Consider the following 17,717-nt stretch of genomic DNA (forward strand, 5'->3'; position numbering starts at 1 on the left):
ACTACCCTATAAAATCTCAGTTGACTGAGGGGTCTCTGATTGATGATTTGAATCCTTAACTTCAGGGGAGTTATCCAATATTTTAGCTATAGAAATTGCAGTATTTCGTATTAAGTAATGATGAAACAAATAGTTGGTTAATACGTTAGATGACTGACAAAATACAGTGCCGCAGGTATGTAATTTTTTTTGTAGGCCAGCCTGGTTCCCTTGACAAAAAGCCAAGTGGCTTACTTACTGCAGAAAGGTCTCTGGCAAACAAAAGTTTACGACACTTGCTTGTCTTGTTCACAAGATAGTCTTCACAAATTAACGTAACCATCAGGATTTCTAAAGTGTAAATGCAGTCGCCAGAAGTATAGAGCTAATGTTAGGCTATAAAGGTCATTTCACTTCAAAGTCACCACCAATAAGCTTCCAACTTAACTACAATTGGAAAATACTGTCACTTGACGAATCTGCAAGTTAGAAAGTTTTAGTTAGAATTGTTTACAAGACACAACACAACAAGGCCGTAAAGGCGGACTAGTGAGTAGAATTGTTTCCAAGTATAGCATAACAACTTTTACTGTCCCTCTGTAGTCCCATTTAGACACGTAAAAGCTTCAAAATTCATTAGTGGAGTATTGACTGTCTTTTTTTAATCTTGAAAAACAAAACATGAAACTCTCAAGCTTTTTTTTAACCACATACCTTAAATTGAGCATCTAAACAAACATCCATTTATAAAGCACGTTGACTTCAAGACAAGGGAACTGGAAGTGCAATAATACTAACTTATTTAAAAAAGGGGAACATTCTCTGGTTTCATCTTCTCAAATTTGAGCTACTTTTTCCTTTTATATAATTTTAAAATGAATGTCTTTGTGTTTTTGGCTGTTGAAAGATGTTGAGCACTGGGAACTTGTGATGGATGTTTGTCAGATAACAATTATTTCATCAGCATTTCACCGTATTCCCATTTGAGGATTTTGACTTATAGTTGAAATACACAAGACGGTGATGTGACGCATCATGTAGGCAGGGCAGAATGGGATATTTCAACAGCTAATTAATTAATGTGAAATGTAAAAACAAACACAATATTGCTCTGCTGCTTTGCATTGCCTTTAGAGCAATGAGGTATTCATTTGAATGGTTTTGAACAGATAACTCGTTCTTTCATAGTTCTCTGTATTTTTTACTTGTTGAAGGCCGGTTAGCAGTGTCCAAAGGAAAAAAAAAATCAACCAGCTGCATAAAAATACGGGTGAGTGCGGCTTCCATGGTGAGTGTAGCAGCTTCAGTTGATTAGAATGGATGCTGCAGCACGTGTCACGCCGTTCCCCATGTATTTCAGCCGTCATTTAAACCTTCTTTCTTGACAGAAAATATCCAAATTCTTTAATTTAACACGCACACGTAGACAGATCACTAATCACTTTGTCAGTTAGAGCTCATTAATCTGTTCACACTCATCAATCAGTTGTGTTTGTGTTGAACACACACAGTCACTTGGTGATCCCTCACTGACAGTGTTGCTCCACTCAGTTAATCTTTCGGCAAATTTGCTCAGATCTGTGCGTAATTACAGAACATGTCTGCACTGTGCAGTTCTGTGAAAACGACTGCGCTAGTGCCAGCTCCTCATTGAGCCCCTTTGCAAAGACCACACATGTACAGCTACACGCATGCACACACAATCAATAAACAATTGCAGCAATCATGGCACCTGTTTAGAGACGGAAGGAGAGCAGCAAGTAGCAGAAAGACTGATAATAGAGTGAAGGACTATAAGGTGAAGGGTAAAAAAGATTGATTTGTTTTCAAGTACCTTGGTCAGCTCATCCCTCTCATCATAGCTGGTGGCTTACAGCACTCCACCTGAAAGTTGCTGGGACAACTAGGAGACCTTTACGTGTGTGTGAGAGTGTGTGAGGGTTGTTAAAGAGGTTTGCTTTCCCAGCCAGCAGGATGCCTGTGGCCCCTGAGGAGAGACGTGGGTCACACACAGCTAATTGAACTGACTCAAGCTAATGCCAAAAGCTCTCCAGTGGGAGTTGCACATCCGAGCTATATCCTGGTATTTGCCACCTGTATTAAAAGGATTTGTATCTAGCATTTTGATGAAGAACCATCTTTCATTCACCTCATTAGCTGTGAGCCAAGAAGGCTGCCAGTTCTTACTGCCCTCTGCACTGCATTTAAAATTGTGTTCCACTATAGATGTATCGGGGAAACTGCTTTAATGCTGATAGAAATTATGAATTACTCCTAGCCCCAGTAAAGCCTCCTGAGCTCCCAATTTTAGATGATGAACAAAAGTGAAGGACAGTAGTAAATAAACCAAACTGGAGCAAATAATGGGAGGTAAGACAAATACAGTAGTAGGAAGATTACTTCTGTGTGTGGAAACAATATGGCTGGAGTGATGAGGTCAGGCCAGTGACCAGTAGATTGTTGGTCTTTCCCTACTGGCCATTACTCTTTCAAAATGAATAGTGATTTTGCTGGTGACGTCTTTGCCTGCATGATCAATCGTCTGATCCACTGAGTTAATACATCTGTATTAACTCAGTTGCTGTGTAATTTGTTGGTTGCTGTTGCTGTGCAGTCCTGTATTTGTAAGGTGTCGACACAGTTTGAGCCATAGGTTTTAAGAGGAGCAGCTCAGTGTGTAGTGTGTGGTTGAGCAAGACTGACGTTGAATGCGCTCAGAGCAGGCAGGTGTTGGTGATAGCACTGATGTAGTCTTGGTCTCGAGCCCACTTTTTAAAGGTCTCAGTCTCATCTCGGACCTGACCATGTTTTAATTTGGTCCTGTCTCTGTCTCAAACAAAGAGGACTCAGGATTTTATTTGCTTCAAGACCAGTGAAGACCACAACTGTGAGAATATCATTAAATGCAAACGGAGTCTCCATACACTCTGGTCTTGGCCATGACTTGATCTTGGTTTAGGTGTTCTTGACGACAACACAAGGCGACAGGAGCGAAGTAGAAATTAACCTTCAAATTGTCAAGCAGTAGTAAAAGAACAGTGTAGGTTTCAGTTTGTTTATGAAATGTATGCTGCAACTCCCCAAAACCCAAGTAAACTAAATTAAGACCATGGTCTGGAAGCTGAAGCAGGAAAGTAGTGTCGCTTTGTTTTCAGTAAGACCAATTTTGAGGCTGTGGGCATGTTCATAACTGTCATGGGGCTGAAAACAAGAAATCTTGTCTGACTGATAAAGTAACATAAATCATTGCCTACCTTTTTTCAATGAGTAATCTAGAACAGCGCCTTAAAAAATAGCATGATTATATTGTTGAATTCATTAAATTAAAGGAGCAGTGTTTAAGATTTAGAAGCATGTAGCAGTGAAGATTGCAGATTGCAACGAGCTGGAACTTCTCCCACGTGCCAAGCGTAAACTCCTGGTTAGGATTCCCTCAGGGTTCATTGTTCAGGAGGTTTTTAGCGGTAGTGGCGACGCAGATGGTGAGATGGAGAAGTGGAGTCAGATTTTTATTGATGTCTCACACAAATTTAATGTGACATCCACCTTTGATCCACGTTATCATTGAAATTAAATCCAGCAGTCTTATTTTGAGCTTGGAGTGAGTGATAATTGTTTCATAAAAACGTCGTAAAATCCAACTCAAATCCTGAATTGAAATTCTTTCTAAATACGTATTTAATCCGCACTGCTTCTAATGTCTCATTGTCCACTCTGTGAGCGCAGGAGGGGGAGAGGACGGCGCGTCTGCATGGAATGTATTTATTTATTTAGCTAAATATTTCCAGTGCATTTATCATGTCTCAAAATACAGCCATTAAGCACAACCATTACACTCATTTCATCAGCCCTACTTAGACATTTGCTGTTCATGACAAAACCGGCATGAAGAAACGTGTTCACCTATTACACTTTCATCTTTGAATTGTATTTCAAATTACACGTTGTATTTTGGGACAGGGATACCACTGGTTCATGCTGTAATTCAGGCCGGGTGTCTGATCAGACTAATTGCCATGAACATATAAATACTGCGGTGACCCTCGTGCATAATTGCGCAAGATGGCACTGGCACATACTCCTTTTTGCCTGCACCTTTAATAAATGTGATTCTTTATGTCGCACATCAATGTCAAACATCCTCAAATTTAAAAGCAACACATTAACTACATGTTGGTAAAGGAGTAGAAATATTTGGTCTACCTTTAGATCAGACCACTTTTTTTTCCTCTGTCACTGTCCGTGCAGTCCCACAGACACAGCTGACAGCATAAGCAGCGCTGATGTGTTGCAACTTTTTTTTCTTTCTTTTATTAGTGATCCTGCTGCTGTGGCCACCAAATAAAATCTTTCTTCAGTCCTCCACCTCCCGTTAAAGGGTCTCTAGCTCAGTCTCGGAGAAATTCCGTTTTTTGGTTCGTTTCTCACACCTGTCGCCGTGACTCACAACGAGAGAACACTTGCATGCCGGCTTATTTATATGCACATCGCATTCATGAGGTGATATGCATGACCATTTATGGTTGAACTAGGGCGTGTAGAGGGCGGAATATGAGGCGGATCTGGGTGCGCACAACTCCAGGTGGTCTGTGATTTATAAAGAGAACATTGCGTGCGCACGGTTTAATAAATCAGATTATTTTTTGGCGCACACCATTTTCAGCTTTTGGGCGCACGTCAACTTTTAGTATGAATCCTAAGCACTCTTATAAATGAGGCCCCTGCTTCCTATGTAGATGTAAACAGTTTATTCTAAGGTGACAAAGACACGACAGTTCTGATTTTCAGCTGATTATACACTTAAAGAGCCAGTGTGTAATATTTGGCATGGTTTATTGTCAAATCTGAATCTGAATCTGAATATTCTCCCCATTAATATGTTTATATAAGTGTATAATCGCTATAAAATAAAATTTGTTTGGTTTTCATAGCCTTATAATTATGCTTTTATATATATATATATATATATATATATATATATATATATAGCAAGGGCCTTGCTTTAGAGAGGTCGCCATCTTGCGCCGCCATGTATGTAAGGCAGCCCTAGCGGACAACCCAGCCAGCCAGAGAAAGCGTGTCGCGTGTATAAATAAACCAACGAAGACAGCGGAAGGAAGGAAGAAGGAGGAGGAAACAACAGAGAGTGTTAGTAGTTCGGCGATAGAGAGTAGTGAAAAGTTTTGTTAGTTATAACGTTTGCGAATGAACCACATTTACCACGCAGCAGGAGAGAATGAACCTGAACTGTCATCTGCGAGGAAAAGAAGATGCAACTTCACACCTTGTGATGCACTCTCTGCGGCGCTTTCCCTCCTGATGATATATCTCCCCAGCGATGGCAGCAGTAGCACCGGATCCCATTCTGTGCATTCAGCCTCTCTTCTCGCCCGCTCAGCATCAAACACATGGAGTTCCTCATCTGTATGCTCCGGCTCAAACAGGTATGGCTCTGGGTCTGTGTCCGCTACAAGAAACTCTTCAAAATCGCGTTCAAAGTCGTCCATTGCAGCTGTTATAGTCCGGAGATATTGCTAGGCTAAATAAACAGCTGAGCTCTGTTTACAGGCTACGCTGTCAGTCAGTGTGCGGGCTGGAGATTGGTGGAGCAGAGAGGGGAGGGGGTACCCACTTGGTATTGTAAACGAAAATGTGTGTATGGAGTGTGTGTGTTACGCTAGAAGAGTCAGAGTTTGGGACGGAGTCTTTTACCCCCTGGAGTGTTACCGGAGTTTTTGGAGTGCTCAAATAAACTGGCCTTTTTCCCGAACGCTCCTCTGGTCTCCTGCTCATGAGGGATTCATTACAATATCGTAACATGGCTTAGATTTCTAAATAAACATTCACCTCGTCGCTAGATAGACCTACTCCTGAAAAACTCGTGTCTGCGCAAGGCTTTTTGTCCCTACGAGGCCACCATCATTTACCCGACAGGAGGGGTGAGTGAGTGAGCCCTGCAATCTAGAATTTGACCACTGATGTCACTGTTTTCAACGGTTTTCACCCCATTTTACACAGTGGCCCTTTAAGAAAACAAACTTATCATAATTTATCCCATTTCTGCCAATATATCCCCCTAAATCCAACACACTGAACCTTTAGAGTAGCCCTCAATTATTTGACTCAAACGTAGCTTAACCATGCTATATGATATGCTACTGCAGTACACTGTCAGAACAGCTATTACTGGGACCACTACAGAAAATTGCAGATGAACATTTAATGTTCAGGAATTCACATTGTAGACACAACTGACCATCTCTCTAACAATTTGGATGCAATTTAGTAAATTGGTCCAGCCATATTCTAGATTTACACCTAGTCTTATTTAAAGAAATCAAACTGTGCCAAATCAGTAAAACTGATTGAATATATTACCCATGAGTGCTTCAAGTACTACATTATCCTGACCAGCTGAGAGACTGTTAAGATTGTAGTAATATTATATATTTTTTACTTACTTAGTGTTATGTTGCCAGCAGTTAATAATAAGGCAAAAAGATGCTCTTTAAACCAGTATTTTTTTAGTCAAGAGCAGCATTCCTGATGAAAGTAAAGAGATCACAGAGGAACTCTACAGCGCATGTGTGTCTGGAAGCACTCACACTGCCAAATGAACCATGTTTGAGCCTTTGGGGCGGCACTTTATATGTTAATGTCACTGAAATTGTCTAAAGTGTGTCAATACCTGAGGGGCTCACCTGAGTGAAACTTTCTAAAAATGCTTCTTGAGGAGAATAATAAAGAAAGAAGAAGCTTGATCAACAGAAGCAAGAATGCATCAGAGGAAAGTGGGAATACAGAATCAAGAGCTGAATAGTAAAATAATAGCGTTTAGAGCTGCAGTTAAAAGTTTGTTTGCGCGGACAGAGAGGGGTTTGGATGTTTACTTCTTTTATTTTCTATTCCCTTGTTGTTTCTCGTCTCTGCCAGTTGATGTGTCGTCTGCTCCTCTCAGCTTTTTGCCCTCTGAGTTTATGTTTACATCTTCTCTGAAGTAAAGACGGAGAAGAAAAGGGGGAGAATGGGAAAGAAGCAGAAACACTGGCTTCAAAAGACATGTGCATCTCTCCATACAAAGCATCATCTGTGCTTCTGTTACTGCAACATCTGAAAACATTAAACCATTATGATAATTACCTTTCAATCCCCTGCTCATGTTAAATTACTAAATTACTCAGCCGGTAAAGAGATTTAATGGAAATGGCAACATTTTGTGCTAAATGACCCTCCAGTCTTTGGTACAATCAACATACATTATCTTTTTTTAGCATTGCTCCTACAGATTTTTTAATCATGATAATTTTACGATAAATGATTATCCTGTTATATATAATTCAGCACATGATTCCTCAGTCACACACAGAAATGAGTATTTTTCAAAGCGTGCACGCAAACTCACCTCATCTTAGGTGAAGAATTGCACTTTTTATCTAATGGGTGTGCCATTTATTAGTGTCAATGCTCAAACTCACACACATTAGTGAGGTGTTAAACAGCGTACTTTCCCCCAGGGATGCTGTTACAGCAGGGAAAATGTCTTTTGCTATAGTTTAGTCAGGCGTGGAAGACCTGCCTGTGTGTGCATGTGTGCAACTGTGTGTCTGTGCTCATTAATCCCCTTCCAATCGGCCATGACATGTTCATTAGCTCGCTGCCCGTTTGCATTGTTAACGCTAAGCCTCAGCCAGCGCTACAGTATGTGTATATGTTTTGTTGTATGTGTCAGAGTGTGTGCGTGCTTGGGTGTGTTTGCGCACATGTGCGAGCTCTTAATTAGCATGAGTCCAGAGAGAAGATGCCTTTAGTTGTTGGAAAGACACAGAAGCCACATATACACAGACGAGGCAGCATAAGTGCTGAAATAAAGAGATGCTTAAAGGGTGAATAGAAGAAGCTGAAGTTGTTGTTAAACTCATTAAACATTAGGCGGCTTGCACAAGAACACACACACACACACACACACACACAAGCACAGCCTCAACCTCCCACTTTGATACACCACAGAGTCACATTACAGCAGTTTCCATCATCCTGGGTTGATTGCTGTTTCATCTCATTTATTTTTGGGTCCATTTTGTTAGTTGTGAAGCCTGTGGCAAAGTAAACAGCACAGGTTCTGTTTCCATGTGGGTGCTTTGAGTGAAGTGGGTAACATCAGTATTTTTGACTTTGTTTTTTTTACCATAAGTCATCAATTCTTTTGATTATAAAGAAATCATAAAACATAATGATTTATCTAGCTCTGTATTTTTTGTAACATGACATTCAAAAGAAAATACAAGTTTTTGACAGCAAGCTTGGTTTATGTTCCCTCCCCCTTGCCCCGTCAGGGTGACTCCCTGTCGAGCTCATACATCATCGTCCTATTCCCTGATGCCTGTCTGGGCCGTTGTGATCTTCTTTGGTTGATGCATTGGTCCTTTAAACACCCCTGGTCTCTGTAGGACGCTGCTGCTATGGTGTGATTCCCTGCGGATTAACTCTCCTCAGAAAAACAAAAAAGGTCGATCTCAGTGATGTGTCTGTGAGGCATTCTGGTCTGTTGAAGCTGCTGTGGTTGGGTTTTTAGTCTCTGTGTTTCTAATGTACTGGATATCTGCATTAAAGGCAAATGAAAATGGTGAGCCCAGAAGCACTCTTTGATTGACTGATGCCAAACTGCATGTGGAAATGTCCTGATGTGACCTTTGTTCATCCACTTATCCAACGGAAAAAACACAGTTGAACAGAGTGACCTTTAAAGAAATGTACAGATGTCCTGAAACTATGGAGTTAGCATTGTGTCCTGTAATGGAAATGTTAAAGAAATGCCCTAAATCACTTTCTCGCAGTGAGTGAGATGAGATGATCAATACCACTCTTGTGTCTGTACACTGAATATGCGGCACCTAGTTCGCTGATCCTAGCTTGAGACTTGAAACAGGGAGACATAGCTAGTATTGCTGTGTTCACAGGTTAACAAAATTTGCCTAAAAAGCACAGTAGGCGCACATTTAGGACAGCTGCTGGACCAGTAAAAGATAGCAATAAACAACATGAAAAAATGTCTGCACAAGTCTGAAGAAGAGCATTAGCTTGAAACATCACCTGTGGATGTGCTAATTAATTGCACTTAAGGGAGCTACAATGTGCTGACTCTTTTTCATGTTGTTTATAACAAAATATACCTAGGTTAGCTGTTTTCACCTGCTTCCAGTCTCAGTGCTAAGCTAAGTTACCTGGCTTGTAAATGGAGCTTTATATTTATTGTGCAAGTGGTTTATGGCTAAAGCAAGGTTTATGCTTCTGCGTACTTACGACGCAGAGGGCTTTTTGGAGGTGCACCTCCAAAAAATTGTAACCACGCATCGAGGCAACGCAGACCCAACGCAGAGCTATGATTGGTCCTTCAAACTACATAATATTGGCCATTTCGCAAGGTTTCACTTCCTGCTGCAGTACCACAACACTGCCATTTTCAAAAGTCTTCATTGTGATCATTTGTGTTTTGATTAAAAAATGGATGTAATAATGTAATAAGAGCATTTGTTGTTCAATGTCGGATCATTTCGAGCTCCAGCAACAGTCTTTCTCTCTCGGTCGCCATCTTCACTGTGACTAGAGCAAAGCTGGAAGATAAACAAACAATGAATGAGCAACGACCATAGACGTAACAGAGTCTAGGTAGGTATATAAAAGAACACCGCGCCCCCAAGTGCTTTGGCGGGGAATTGCATAGTGACATAGACCAACAGGACGCAGAACTATGATAGGCACACAGCAACTGTGGAGTAACTGCGTGCACGTTGCGTCGAGTAACTCTCAGCAAGAAAGCAAATAAGCATATTCTCCATATTATGAATTATTCCTTTACTACATTAATCTTTTAACAATGAAAGTTCCCAGCAAACATTGGTTGGACGATGACATCATTTCCCTGGCCAAATATGGTAAGAACTGCATCATGGTTATGAGGTGGATGGTCAGATGGTGACGTTGTTTCCATTTCCAGCGATAGTCCAGTCAGACCCTCTCCTACAAGCCAGGAAATATTGATCATATTATTACAATTAATTTGGTTGTAAAATGATTGTGATCAGATGGCCACACTGTAACATCCACGCTACATACAAAGACTAACTTTAGTATTACTCAGCGCCCATTTTCTCATGTTTAATTATGTATATCTACACGTAAATTATATTCCTGTCTTACAATAATAATAATAAATCACATTTATATAGCACACTTTCAAGTCAAATGACTTCTCAAGGTGCTAACAGACAAGGCAGGTCTTGTCTGTTAGAGCCGAAAGTCTTTATCCAAGCTGTCTGTTATTGCACATAGAATAAGTTTACTTTCAGGGCTTTCTGACAGAAAGTAAGGCGACATAAAGAGTGACAAGGTCCACACAGAGATGAATATGAGGTGGATCAATTGATAAAGCACAGGACTTTCACCCAGGTGACAGGAGTTTGTGTCCCATGTGAGGCAACAGTGTCTTATTATTTGTTGCCGTTTTAAGTCATATTTCGATGTTGCTGGGACGCTTTGGAAGGACATCCAGCTGATGACCAGGATGTCTTGATTGGACGTACATGTAACAGTCATTCAACATCTTAATGTCTGCTGGGTTACTTCCACAGCATCCTGGTTTCACATTTACAGTAATTTAATGTGAAGCTGTGTACGATCCTGTAAGAAAACAGACTCAATAACTTCCATCATTCCTTTCTTCCTTGTAATGCTAACCTCCTCACCTCATTGCTCCTTCCATCTTAAATTCTGTTTCCTTTCTGACCTTCCATTTCTTTATTATTGTGACCATGTCTTTCAGTATTTTTTTTACACTTCTGAACCTGTGTCCTCCCTCCCTACCTTCATTCCTTCCTTAATAGCTTCATTCTTGCTTGCCCTATCTCTTTTTTACAGAAGGCTTACCTGTTATCATTTATTTCTTCTGTTCTTTGTTCCTTCCTTTTTCTTCTTCTTCACTGCATCCATTTTCACTAATTGTCTTTCCACTTTTCAACCTCCTGTTTTTCATTTCTCCCCGTCCAATTCTCCTATTTTTCATGCCATTCTCTTGTTAAACCAATTTCCCCGCTCCTGTTTTGCTTTTGTTTTTCACCTCAGTTTAGTTCAGTTGATCTGAAGACTCTTCAAAGCCCAATTTGAGTGCACCGTGCATGGAAAAGAGCGATCTCTCCTCCTCTGCTTTCATTTCCCTTCACAACCTCTCCCTCCGCTCTCTGTCTCTCCTGAGGGTCAGGTTTGTGCCTTGAGTGACATACAAGACAGTGAAGGTCCCATGAAGGTTGTCCTGTCATGTCTGTCAACATTTCAGGATGTTATTTTGCCTTTAAGGTTCCAGCTGCATTGATTCACTTTGCCTACATCCTCCGACTTGCATGCACACACACACGCACGCACGCACGCACACATGCACACACGCACACACACACACACACACAAGCCGGGTTCTGACTGACTGCCTGAGCTGTTTGTGAAGCATAGCAGCAGGTTGTTGAGAGCTGCAAATGCCTCATTATGTAAGATGTGTTTACCAGATGCCAGTCTACAGTTTCAGTTGTCCTCTGCCTCGCTTTCTCTCACACTCTGTCTCACTCTTTCACTTGCTGTAGGCAAAGCAATCATTATGACTCCCTCTGTCTGTCTGTCCATATCTCTCTCTCTGTTTACCTTCTGTCCCTCGCTCTCTTTTTAATACTTGTATTCCAGTTTTGTATTATATAAACTGTGTTGACATCTATTACATCACACACATGTTCAGGTGCCAGAATGAAACAGTCTGAATTCATGAGAATAATGAGCATTTATCAGAAAAGAATAAAATCAGCAATATTAAATTTGAATGGCAGCAAGCATTTTGATAGTAGAAAGTGATGGCACCATCATTTCTCACAGGAAGTGTTTAATTGGCAGGCATTGTTACTGTTTATTTTGTGTATTTCAGATTGAACGCCAGAATTCAGTTCCTGTGAAACACTTCCAAAGCAACCAAAACAAATACTTTTCATGTCTCTTCCTGTCTTCTCTCTAGCCCAAGCAGCGCACCTCTCTGTCTTCATCCCTGGACGTCCAGAGGCCGGTCAACCATAGCTGTGAGCCCAGCGAGGTGAGCTCGTCCCTGGGCTACGCCAGCTTCAGCACCAGCCCCCCTGCCAGCCCGCCGCTCAGCCCCAACCAGGAGGACTCCGCAGGCTCCAACGACGACTGTCAGCTCGCAGGTAGGACTCTCAAAATGGGCAGGAGGGTGGGAGAGTTTATTGTTTATTGTTAAAAGCCGTCACTCTCAGAGTGAGCGTCGGCTCCGCTGAAATACACTCTACCCTGACCTCTCATCTCCCCATGGAGGAGGATCAGCAGAAACACAAATACCTCCTCAAGGGGAATATCACAATATGAAAACTCTTGATGTCAGGGCTCTTGACTTTGTCTGCTGCACAGACAGCAAGCAAACTTTAGACTTCATGATCGTTGTCATTCAAAGGAGGAGGAGATACATGCTGTGTATTCTGGATCTTTGGAATGATGTCGCATTGTGCAGCTTAAACTAGTCATTTTCTCAATGAAGTGTCTATGGGCAGAGAGTGCAATGTAGTTAGACTTGGAATGAATGGAAATGAGTCAATTCAACACAGGGAAGCTGTGTAGAATGTCATATATATCATGTATAATAGCTAGCATGGTGACTAAGTGACTGGTGGACTTATTTCAGCCCCATTCAGCCATGGCATCAATAAGGCATGTGCACACATTGACTGTGAAGGTCAATATATTGAATGTTTGTATAATACTATACCATTGGCCTTTTGGTGCAATAATTCATCAGCTTTCTTAGTTGACTGTTATATCACTGCTCAGGCTATTCATTTTTTTTATTGCTGGTGTTGAAGCCTCCTGTGTCATTCACTTTCTTTGTTGCCTCAGTGCACATGTTGTTTAAACTCTTTCAGCCTGGAAACCATATGAAACCATAACCCTCTTGCCCTGAGCCCCGGGAAACTGAAATCATATTTCTCCTCCTGTCATACTTGAGCCAAGAGACAAACACCTCAGAGGCTAACAGATCTTAGAGAGAGCTGCTGGACTCAGTCGGACTGTGGAAGGAGTGGAGGGCACACCATGAAAGCTGGAACATTTCTGTCTAAGGGGAATTTAAGATAGGATTCAGAATATCCTGAAATTAACCAAAAATATATCTTTTAACTTAAGTTGCAGAAATAATTTTAGGTTTTTGTCAATTTAGCATACATGTTTTGTGATTTCAATAGTGCTACAGTATTTTAGCAAGCACTAAGAATAATTCAACCCACGGTTTTGACCTTTAGATGAAGTCCTGTGGGTCTGCCATATGTATGGCTGCACACATGTCTTATTAATGCTAGACTGACTGAGGTTTCTGCTTGGTTGAAAAGCATCAGGCCATGAAGAGAATCCCTTGTTAATTAATATTGCTGGGTATTGGCACTTGATACCTTTAAGGTAAATTATCCAGTATCAAGTAGTACTGAAACCTCTCCAGGCAAACAGTACCTGCATTCAATCCTTTGGCGCTCAGGGTCTGATCCTGAACTGTCCAGACTCCCCACTGAATCAGCAAAATTGTTGCTGTTTAACAGTCCCAGCAAACTCACACCGATACCAAAACTGCTCAACTCTGTCATTAAAGGGATAGTGCACCCAAAAATGAAAATTCAGCCATTATCTACTCATCCAGCGTGCACATGTGAGCTCGGTGAACACAGAGGCAGGTAGAGCTACAGGCTACAATGAGGCTAAAAACAGAGTTCAAATGACGTTTTTCCAAACAACTTTTTATGTCAGGGCTTCAGGACACTTGGATCACTACGGATGAGCAGTATGGAGATAATCTGTGGTTTCAATTATGTGGGGTTTTTTTTGGACGTTTTAATCTGGGGCGCCCAGCCTCCATTAGGTGGAGTTTTGTTGCTCATCTCCGCAAGGGATGTGAGGACTCTAAAACTTCACCTGAGCCTCCCTCGGCACATGGGTGAGTAGATAATAGCTGGATTTTCATTTTTGGGTGCACTATCCTTTTAAACCCATAAATAACCATTAGGTTTTGTTAGCACTGTGATTCAAACAGTTAGCCCCATCACTGTGTACACAGCCGGGCACAATCTTTATCCCAGGCGTAGAGCTCACACTGCTTCAGCAACAGCTACAACCCATACAGTCTGTAATGTGGTAAAGTTAAGTGCACTGTATTTGATAGAGTTGGCAGTTCAGTGTGCCAAAATGCCACAACACATTTGAAAGTATGACTATATTACACTCCACTTCATTGACATTACTGGTATAGAATGAAGTCCTCTGTTGGTATCTGTATCAATTTGAGGAAAGGGCTTCTAAAGCAAAGTCCATATAAACAGATGGTGCTAGAAGTTACGTAGTGCCTCCTTGCAAGCTGTTAGCTGGGAACATGCCAGTGCCAGTCAGTCACAATAGCGCTTTGAGCTAGCTACTTTGCCAACGGTCAGTTAGTTAGTTGCAGTGGTTCCATTGAAATTTGTCCTTTATTACTATTAAACAGAATAGTATAGATATAGACATTTCAAAGGTTTTTTGAGGTGAAAACTTTTCCTAACAATCTTGAGTGTGTTTGACTTGGAAATTTTGATGCAAACATGCACTTCCATGGGAGAACTCTACCGGATATCTTAAAAACTAGGCTCCAAGACATAAGCAGAAGATGCTCTATTAGTCCTACCGGGAGTCTCTTTTACTGTCAGAGCAGATGAAACACTGTTAGTTTTCACTAATGACATCCCCCCGCTGAGTTTAAAAGTTTCTCCTCCAAAAGGAATATTCCATGTAATGAATGAGGTGTTTTCTTATCTGAATCTCACAATGAGGGCAGTTCCGTCTTAAATCTGCTCCTACGCACATTTCAGTACTTTTATTTATGTTTACATAATAAAAACGGATCATATATAATAAATAATGCAAACATGTTTAGTATTCATAACCAGTACTTTATGTGATTGTATATTTTTGTACCATAGAAGTGCCTAAAGCATCCATTGGTATCCCACTACCACACTTTGGGAGCCACCGGTTTACTCCCGACCTTCGTTTCCTTTGTGTCACATCCTAGTTGCTTGCTTTATGAGTTACCATAGCGACAAGATTCCTTGTTGTCATGGCAAAGTGGTGGCCTTAGCGATAGTTAGCTGCTGACGTGGTTGTGAATACTTCCTTCTCTCACCTGGGTTTCAGTCCAACTGTCCCTCACACCCCGCTGCTATCAAGCACCGACAGACGAGGCAGAGCAGGGGAAGTCGACCAGGCAGGAGGCTTTGTGTGTGTGTGTGCGTGTGTGTGTGTGTGTGTGTGTGTGCGTGTGTGTGTGTGCGCGCGCACGCATGCATCCGTGCGTTTCATCCAGGAGCAGTTCAGAGACCCAGCTAGTCTTTGATCTGTGTAGTGCCTCAAACGAAATACACATTCATTATCAATCCACAGGTGCATGCACACACACTCACACACATAGATGTAAAACTGAATGAGACATCTTCATCTACTATTCTCATTGAGCCATAGCCTGGCATTTATGTAACAGGAGTGTGTTATTTCCCTCTTGAACCTACATAATGAGCCTAGGGCCTGACACTGATGTCTGAATAATGTCATTTAAGGACACAGACCAAAGAGCAGTTGTTGATCACAGTGCTGAAGAGCCCTTGTTTTTTACTCCCAACATGTTGTGGATACATGAGAATTTCATGACTTCAGGAACATGCTTCAACACTGATGCTAGCAATTTGTGTTTTTTGACATGACTGATGTGATTACTAGGGATGTTAATGGTTAGTATAGCTTATCATTTGGTACTCCTCGCTAATTTTAAGGGATGTTCCTGACCTTGTCAACTAGTCTAAAAGTAAGAAAACGTTTATTAAATACCCTAAATTGAGCAAACAAATGAATCTATGAAGTTAAACTCTGTCTGAAAAATATTGCTTGTATTAAAAGAGCCATATGAAATCGGTAATCACAATTTTTAATGTAGTGTTTTTAATGTTGCTCAAATGTGTGACATTTTGCACAGTGCATTGTCCATTATCCTACAATACATGACAACAGCCCAATAAATAAAGTCAACAATTATCAAAACAATATTCTGTGGGAAAATGAATCCTTTTGAAACATATCTGATTATTTTTATGGGTAAACACAGTCACATTAAATAATAATGTTGTAAAATAAGTTTAAGTCACTTGTGTTTTTGGTGCTAACTAGCAAGGATAACAAAGTACAATTGACTAGCCGACTAATAGTGCAAATGCTCCCTAATTTTCTAATTAAAAGGAGAATATTTTACGATAACGACAGAAAAAGGGCATCAGAGCGACTATCTTAGGGTGAGTAGACAGGCTGAACTGACATTTGTCGCGGCATTGTGGTTATATTGTTCCTTTATCACTAGCACTTTACATACAGCATATGTCTTAGACTTGGATTTTCCTTTTCTTTTCCTTTTCTGCATTTGGTTAGCTTGTTTCTGTATCTGTTGTGCTATTATCAGTCTAGATTGTTTTGGTGTGAGTTGTCGAGTGTCGGAGATATCAACCATAAAGATGTCTGCCTTCAAGAACTATTTTCTTCATACTGACAGAAGGAAGCGCACTTCTACTGCTAGCTCACCTAGTACCGCTGAGCTAGCTAACGTGACAGCTCGGCTAGAGAGGACGCCATAAATGTGTACATCTCGCCCTGTCACAGGCAAGACCCTCTTGACTATGAGAAGATGTATACTTCCTCTCTGCTAAGTTTATGAAATGTATTTTTCTGGCACTTTGAGCACCACAAGCCTGGTGCCATCTACTTCCATTACATTAAAGAGAAGGCAGACATCTCTACAGCTGATATTTCCAACACTCTGCAGCTCACACCAAAACAATCGAGATTGATAAATAGCACTACAGGTAAAAGGATAAATAGTACTTTTGACTTTGGGGTGAACTGTCCCTTTAACTCAGTGACATTTAACATTTACTGCAGCACCAACTGCCTAGAAACTTATCTGTATTTCAGTACTAGTTTTTTAATTCCTGTCTTATCAGTTTTGCAAAACTTTTGTCTTCATCGTGTGTGAAAGCATGAACTGTGACTAGCGTTAACTGACAGTAACAACTTGAAAATCTTTTTTTTTTCTTTTTCTTTTTTTGGATTTGCTGAAATTGACTCCAAACACTCTCCTTGTATAATATTATTTGCAACATTTGAAATGTTGAAATGTTTTGTTTTTTTTTTGGATTTGCTGAAATTGACTCCTTGTATAATATTATTTGCAACATTTGAAATGTTCCTGTAACATTTGCTTGAGGAACATATGACTGTTGACGCAAACACACTGCAACTTGCAGCACTGGAGGGAGGATTGTCCTCTCCTACCCCTCCTCCTCTCTGTTGATCTGATTAGAGTTGGCTTTGAGTCTCTGCTGTCAGATAATTTACTCTAACAGTGCTGTCAAAACAGGTAAAAAAAAACATTTACATCAAGAAATTATAAAGCACTTGTAATAATATGTGTACGTCTATTTTGTGTCTCTCCCTCGCTCTCCTCGCTTAAAGCTCCAACACCAGGAATAGATTGGCACCCATTTATTTTTTCCATTTAATTTTTTCTCTCTATTTTTTCCCCTCCTCCTTCTTCTTCTGCTACTTTGCTCATCCCTCCTGCTCTCTCTACTTATTAGCTTTAT

At 40.8% G+C, this 17,717-nt stretch overlaps 1 protein-coding gene across 4 annotated transcripts in view; it reads left to right on the plus strand.

The window, feature by feature from the left end:
* anks1b (ankyrin repeat and sterile alpha motif domain containing 1B) overlaps positions 1-17,717 on the plus strand; it is a 346,827-nt gene that overhangs the window by 211,109 nt on the left and 118,001 nt on the right. For all 4 annotated transcript variants that reach the window (XM_049566517.1, XM_049566518.1, XM_049566520.1 and 1 more), the window contains one exon: positions 12,026-12,212. In XM_049566517.1, coding sequence (XP_049422474.1) covers positions 12,026-12,212 — 187 coding nt within the window. The remainder of the gene's footprint in view (positions 1-12,025; positions 12,213-17,717) is intronic.

Source organism: Epinephelus fuscoguttatus, linkage group LG22, assembly GCF_011397635.1.
Source record: "Epinephelus fuscoguttatus linkage group LG22, E.fuscoguttatus.final_Chr_v1".
NCBI lineage: Eukaryota > Metazoa > Chordata > Actinopteri > Perciformes > Serranidae > Epinephelus > Epinephelus fuscoguttatus.